Here is a 7445-nt window from a genome sequence, read left to right as displayed (position 1 = left end):
TGTAATCCCAGCTACTCGGGAGGCTGAGGCAGGAGAATCGCTTGAACCCGGGAGGCGGAGGTTGCAGTGAGCCGAGATCACACCATTGCACTCCAGCCTGGGCAACGGAGCGAGACTCCATCTCAAAAAGAAAAATGAAAGAGACAGAGAAACCTCCTTGCACTCTGACACGGTGGCGTTAGTACGTTCATATTTCATTACACTGCAGTGTGTATTTGAATGTGCGTACGCTGATTTTCCAGCAACACCACAGGCAAAAATAAAGTGCGCATTACAATGCTTTTTTGTTTTGTTTTTGAGATGGAGTCTTATTCTGTCATCCAGGCTGGAGTGCACTGGCGTGATCTCAGCTCACTGCAACCTCCACCTCCCGGGTTCAAGGGATTCTCCTGCCTCAGCCTCCCGAGTAGCTGGGATTACAGGTACCTGCTAGCAATGCCGGATAATTTATCTATTTTTATTAGAGATGGTGTTTTGCTGTGTTAGCCAGGCTGGTCTTGAACGCCTGACCTCCAGTGACCTGCCCGCCTCGGCCTCCCAAAGTGCTTGGATGAGAGGCAGAAACCACCACTCCCGGCTAATTTTTGTATGTTTAGTAGAGACAGGGTTTCACCGTGTTGGCCAGGCTGGTCTTGAACTCCTGACCTCCAGTTACCTGCCCGCCTCGGCCTCCCAAAGTGCTGGGATGACAGGCAGAAGCCACCACTCCTGGCTAATTTTTTATTTTTTAGTAGAGACGGGGTTTCAGCGTGTTGGCCAGGCTGGTCTCGAACTCCTGACCTCCAGTGACCTGCCCGCCTCGGCCTCCCAAAGTGCTGGGATGACAGGCGTGAGCCACCGCCCAGCGTACAACGCTGTTTTCACACTCCTATGGATTGTGTATCTCTTCTAACTGAAAACTCCCACCATTTTAGTTGCAAATCCGCCCATCAGGAACGTAAGGATGGAAGCAAACACTCAGACGTTGACCTGGGACGTTGATGGGAATGTTACCGGTATCGACTGCCAGAAAGGTCCAGACTATGGAATACAGGTGAATCCTCTCCTCTCTCTGTCTTTTTTTTTTTTTTTTTTTTTTTGATGGGGTCTTGCTATGTTGCCCAGGCTGGAGTGCAGTGGCTATGAACAGGCACGATCCCAGCACTGATCAGCACGGGAGTTTTGACCTGCTCCGTTTCCTTCCTGACTCAGCACAGTGAGACCCCGTCTCAACAAAAAACAAAGCAACGGGCCGGCCGCGCTGGCTCACGCCTGTAACGCCAGCACTTCAGCAGCTGGATCACGAGGCCACAAGTTCAAGACTCGGCCGGGCCAAGACGGTGAAACCCCGTCTCTACTAAAAATACAGAAATTAGTCGGCCGTGGTGGTGGGCGCCTGTCAGCCCAGCACTTTGGGAGGCTGAGGCAGGCGGATCACCTGAGGCCAGGAGTTCGAGACCAGCCTCTCCAACGTGGTAAAACCCCGCCTCTACCAAAAACTATTTTAAAGATTAGCCAGGCCTGGCGGCAGGTGCCTGTAATATTAGTTATTCGGGAGACTGAGGCAGGAGAATTGCTTGAACCTGGGAGGCAGAGGTCGCAGTGAGCTGAGATCGCACCACCGCACTCCAGCCTGGGCAACAAGAGCGAGGCTCTGCCTCAAAAAAAAAAACAAAAAGTAAACATCGTTAGCATCAAATTAAGCATCGTCTGTCAGCCACCGTCTAATGCTGTGTGTTTCTCAGGCAATGAATAATCGCTACTGCCAGTTTGAAGCAATTTCCTTGTGTGAGGTGACCAACTACACCGTCACGGTGGCCAGCCCGCCCTTCTCAGCCTGGATCCTCTTCCCGGAGGACGGTGAGAGCAACCGTGCAGGGTTTCTTTATTCTTTGTCCTTCCTTCTTCCTTCCTTCCTTCCTTCTTCCCTCATTCCTTCCTCCCTTCCCTCCCTCCCTCCCTCCCTCCTTCCCTCCCTCCCTCCCTCCTTCCCTCCCTCCCTCCCTCCCTCCTTCCCTCTCTCCCTCCTTCCTTCGTTATTCCTTCTCTCCCTCCCTCACACCTCCCTTCCTTCCTTCCTTCCTCCTTCCTTCCTTCCCTCCCTCGTTCCTCCTTCCTTCCTTCCTCCCTCTCTCCCTCCCTCCCTTCCTTCCTTCCCTCCCTCCTTCCTTCCTTCCTCCTTTCCTTCCTCTCTCTCTCTCTTTTTTTCCCCCTTCTCTCTTTCTTTCTTTGAAGACAAGGTCTCTATCTGTCGCCCAGGCTGGAGTGCAGTGGTGACATCTCGGCTCACTGCAACCTCCACCTCCCAGGTTCAAGCGATTCTCCTGCCTCAGCCTCCCGGGTAGCTGGGATTACAGGCGCTGGCCACCATGGGCAGCTAATTTTTGTCTTTTGGTAGAGACGGGGTTTCGCCATGCTGGCCAGGCTGGTCTCAAACTCCCGGCCTCAGGTGATCCGCCCGCCTCGGCCTCCTGACGCTCGGGGATGACAGGCAGGAGCCCCTCGCGTTGTCTTTCTGGTTTGTGAACGCAGGTGGGAATTCGCAGGCAGCCGCGCAGAACCTGACCTGCTGGGTTCACGACGTGGACCTCATGAGCTGCAGCTGGGCCGTGGGTCCGCAGGCCCCCGGCGACGTCCAGTACCACCTGTCGGTCAAGGATCCAGAGTAGGTTCGGCCTTGGGCTTCGGAGGAGGAGGCGGGGAGAAGGCAGGGGAGGATGGAGGGAGGATGGAGGGAGGATGGAAGGGAGGATGGAGGGAGGACGGGAGGGAGGATGGAGGGAGGACGGAAGGGAGGATGGAGGGAGGATGGAGGGAGGATGGAAGGAGGATGGAAAGGAGGATGGAGGGAGGATGGAAGGGAGAATGTAAGTGAGGCTGGAGGGAGGACGGAAGGGAGGATGGAGGGAGTATGGAAGGGAGGATGGAGGGAGGATGGAGGGAGGATGGAGGGAGGACGGAAGGGAGGATGGAGGGAGGACGGAGGGAGGATGGAGGCAGGATGGAGGGAGGATGGAGGGAGGACGGAAGGGAGGATGGAGGGAGGACGGAGGGAGGACGGAAGGGAGGACGGAAGGGAGGACGGAGGGAGGATGGAGGGAGGATGGAGGGAGGAAGGAAGGGAGGATGGAGGGAGGACGGACGGAGGATGGATGGAGGATGGAGGGAGGATGGAGTGAGGACGGAGGGAGGATGGACGGAGGATGGACGGAGGATGGAAGGGAGGAGGAATGAGGAGGAGGGGGAGGAAGAGAAGGGGGGAGGAGGAATGAGGAGGAGGGGGAGGAAGAGAAGGGGGAGGAGGAGGGGGAGGAAGAGTAGGGGGAGGAGGAATGAGGAGGAGGGGGAGGACGAAGAGAAACGAGAGGAGGAGGGAGAGGAAGAGGTGGAGCTGGGCAGGACGAGGTGTCCCCGGGGCGGGTGGTCATCAGCCCTGGCCCATCCCCCAACTTCGTGTGTTTCCCGCAGGAGCCAGGAGCAGCACCCCTGTGTCCACTACGACACGAATGGGCGAGGGACTCACATTGGCTGTGTCTTCAGTGACGTCTCTGGCATCTCCCGGGGGTCTCTAACAGCCTTTATCCTGGTGACGGGCTCTAGCGAAGCCTTCCGCGTCCCGTGCGTAGACCAGCTTGTCGTGTTTTCAGAGATCGGTGAGTGGCCCAGGCCTCCCCGGCTGCTCACAGCCTCGAGGCAGCTCCCACGTCCCAGCTGGCCCCCAACATACACGCCGGTCACTCCCATTTCCAGAGGCTAGGGGTTGGAAGGCAGTGGCTGGAAGGGCCGGCCCGTGGGGAGGTCTCTTCCTGGCTCCTAGAGGGTCATCTTCTCATGCTGTTTTCCATGGTGTAGACACAGAGACTGATGCCATCACGGGTTCGGTCATGGGTTCCATCATGGGTCATGGGACCCACCCATCATGGCTTCCATCATGGGTCATGGGACCCCCCATCATGGGTTCCATTATCTGTCATGGGACACCCCCATCATGGCTTCCATCATGGGTCATGGGACCCCCCCATCATGGCTTCCATCATGGGTCATGGGACGCCCCCATCATGGCTTCCATCATGGGTCATGTGACCCCCAATCATGGCTAACATCATGGGTCATGGGATCCTCCATCATGGCTTCCATCATGGGTCATGGGACCCGCCCATCATGGCTACCATCATGGGTCATGGGACCCCCCCCATCATGGCTTCCATCATGGGTCATGGGACCCGCCCATCATGGCTACCATCATGGTTCATGGGACCCTCCAACATGGCTTCCTTCATGGGTCATGGGAAACCCACATCATGGCTTCCATCATAGGTCAAGAGACCCCCCCCATCATGGCTTCCATCATCGGTCAATGGACCCCCCCCATCATGGCGTCCATCATGGGTCATGGGAACCCACCATCATGGCTTCCATCATGGGACATGGTACCACCCATCATGGCTTCCATCATGGGTCATGTGACCGCCCCATCATGGCATCCATCACGGGTTATGGGACCCCCCATCATGGCTTCCATCAGGGGTCATGGGACGCCCCAATCATGGCTTCCATCATGGGTCATGGGACGCCCCATCATGGCTTCCATCATGGGTCATGGGACCCCCCCCATCATGGCTTCCATCATGGGTCATGGGACCTCCATCAAGGCTTCCATCATTGGTCACGGGACCCCCCCATTATGGGTTCCATCATGGCTCATGGGATCCCCGTCATGGGTTCCATCATGGGTCATGGGACCCCCCCGTCATGGCTTCCATCATGTGGGAGCGCCATCATGGCCTCCATCATGGGTCATGGGTCACCCCCCATCATGGCTTTCATAATGAGTCATGGGACCCCCCATCATGGCTTCCATCATGGGTCAAGAGACCCCCCCCATCATGGCTTCCATCATGGGTCATGGGACTCCCCATTATGGCGTCCATCATGGGTCATGGGAACCCCCCATCATGGCTTCCATCATGGGACATGGTACCACCCATCATGGCTTCCATCATGGGTCATGTGACCGCCCCATCATGGCTTCCATCACGGGTTATGGGACCCCCCATCATGGCTTCCATCATTGGTCATGGGACCCCCATCATGGCTTCCTTCATGGGTCATGAGTACACCCATCATGGCTTCCATCATGGGTCAAGAGATCCCCCCATCATGGCTTCCATCATGGGTCATGGGACCCCCCCCATCATGGCGTCCATCATGGGTCATGGGAACCCCTCATCATGGCTTCCATCATGGGACATGGTACCACCCATCATGGCTTCCATCATGGGTCATGTGACCGCCCCATCATGGCTTCCATCATGGGTTATGAGACGCCCCCATCATGGCTTCCATCATGGGTCATGGGACCCCCCCCATCATGGCTTCCATCATGGGTCATGGGACCTCCATACTGGCTTCCATCATTGTTCACGGGACCCCCCCTTATGGGTTCCATCATGTCTCATGGGACTCCCGTCACGGGTTCCATCATGGGTCATGGGACCCCCGTGTCATGGCTTCCATCATATGGGAGCGCCATCATGGCCTCCATCATGGGTCATGGGTCACCCCCCATCATGGCTTTCATAATGAATCATGGGACCACCCATCATGGCTTCCATCATGGGTCATGGGACCCCCCATCATGGCTTCCATCATGGGTCATGGGACCCCCCCATCATGGCTTCCATCATGGCACATGGTACCACCCATCATGGCTTCCATCATGGGTCATGTGACTGCCCCATCATGGCTTCCATCACGGGTTATGGGACCGCCCATCATGGCTTCCATTATTGGTCATGGGACCCCCCATCATGGCTTCCTTCATGGGTCATGAGTACCCCCATCATGGCTTCCATCATGGGTCAAGAGACCCCCCATCATGGCTTCCATCATGGGTCATGGGACCCCCCCATCATGGCGTCCATCATGGGTCATGGGAATCCCCCATCATGGCTTCCATCATGGGACATGGTACCACCCATCATGGCTTCCATCATGGGTCATGGGACTCCCCCATCATGGCTTCCATCATGGGTTATGGGACGCCCCCATCATGGCTTCCATCATGGGTCATGGGACCCCCCATCATGGCTTCCATCCTGGGTCATGGGACCCTCCATCATGGCTTCCATCAAGGGTCATGGGACCCCCCCATCATGGCTTCCATCATGGGTCATGGGACCCCCCCATCATGGGTTACATCATGGGTCATGGGACCCCCCATCATGGCTTCCATCATGGGTCATGGTTCCCCCCCATCATGGCTTCCATCATGGGTCATGGGACTGCCCCATCATGGCTTCCATCATTGGTCAGGTGACCCCCACCCATGATGGCTTCCATCATGGGTCATGGGACCCTCCATCATGGCTTCCATCATTGGTCACGGGACCCCCCCATTATGGGTTCCATCATGGCTCATGGGACCCGGTCATGGATTCCATCATGGGTCATGGGACACCCCTGTCATGGCTTCCATCATGTGGGAGCGCCATCATGGCCTCCATCATGGGTCATGGGTCACCCCCCCATCATGGCTTTCATCATGAGTCATGGGACCTCGCCATCATGGCTTCCATCATTGGTCATGGGACCCCCCTTCATGGCTTCCTTCATGGGTCATGGGAACCCCCATCATGGCTTCCATCATGGGTCAAGAGACCCCCCCATCATGGCTTCCATCATGGGTCATGTGACCCCCCATCATGGCGTCCATCATGGGTCATGGGAGCTCCCCATCATGGCTTCCATCATGGGACATGGTACCACCCATCATGGCTTCCATCATGGGTCATGTGACCGCCCCATCATGGCTTCCATCACGGGTTATGGGACACCCCATCATGGCTTCCATCATGGGTCATGGGACGCCCCCATCATGGCTTCCATCATGGGTTATGGGACGCCCCCATCATGGCTTCCATCATGGGTCATGGGACCCCCCCCATCATGGCTTCCATCATGGGTCATGAAACCTCCATCATGGCTTCCATCATTGGTCACTGGACCCCCCCCATTATGGGTTCCATCACGGCTCATGGGACCCCCGTCATGGGTTCCATCATGGGTCATGGGACCCCCCTGTCATGGCTTCCATCATGTGGGAGCGCCATCATGGCCTCCATCATAGGTCATGGGTCACCCCCCATCATGGCTTTCATCATGAGTCATGGGACCTCGCCATCATGGCTTCCATCATTGGTCATGGGACCCCCCCATCATGGCTTCCTTCATGGGTCATGGGTACCCCCATCATGGCTTCCATCATGGGTCAAGAGACCCCCCCCCATCATGGCTTCCATCATGGGTCATGGGAACCCCCATCATGGCGTCCATCATGGGTCATGGGAACCCCCCATCATGGCTTCCATCATGGGACATGGTACCACCCATCATGGCTTCCATCATGGGTCATGGACGCCCCCATCATGGCTTCCATCATGGGTTATGGGACGCCCCCATCATGG

General features: G+C 56.8%; 1 protein-coding gene across 2 annotated transcripts in view; it reads left to right on the top strand.

The window, feature by feature from the left end:
• Nucleotides 1-920: 920 nt before the first annotated feature.
• The window catches only part of IL3RA (interleukin 3 receptor subunit alpha), a 41538-nt gene continuing 35013 nt past the window's right edge, over nucleotides 921-7445 (top strand). For both annotated transcript variants that reach the window (XM_064370981.1, XM_064370980.1), the window contains exons 1-4: nucleotides 921-1033; nucleotides 1725-1839; nucleotides 2512-2644; nucleotides 3448-3632. In XM_064370981.1, the coding sequence (XP_064227051.1) occupies nucleotides 944-1033; nucleotides 1725-1839; nucleotides 2512-2644; nucleotides 3448-3632 (523 nt within the window). In that variant the 5' untranslated portion in view covers nucleotides 921-943. The remainder of the gene's footprint in view (nucleotides 1034-1724; nucleotides 1840-2511; nucleotides 2645-3447; nucleotides 3633-7445) is intronic.

The sequence above is a fragment of the Aotus nancymaae genome, unplaced genomic scaffold (genome assembly GCF_030222135.1).
Source record: "Aotus nancymaae isolate 86718 unplaced genomic scaffold, 86718_ANA_hifiasm-v0.15.2.pri h1tg000111l, whole genome shotgun sequence".
NCBI classification, from domain to species: Eukaryota; Metazoa; Chordata; class Mammalia; order Primates; family Aotidae; genus Aotus; species Aotus nancymaae.
This window is presented reverse-complemented; position numbering and strand designations above follow the sequence as displayed.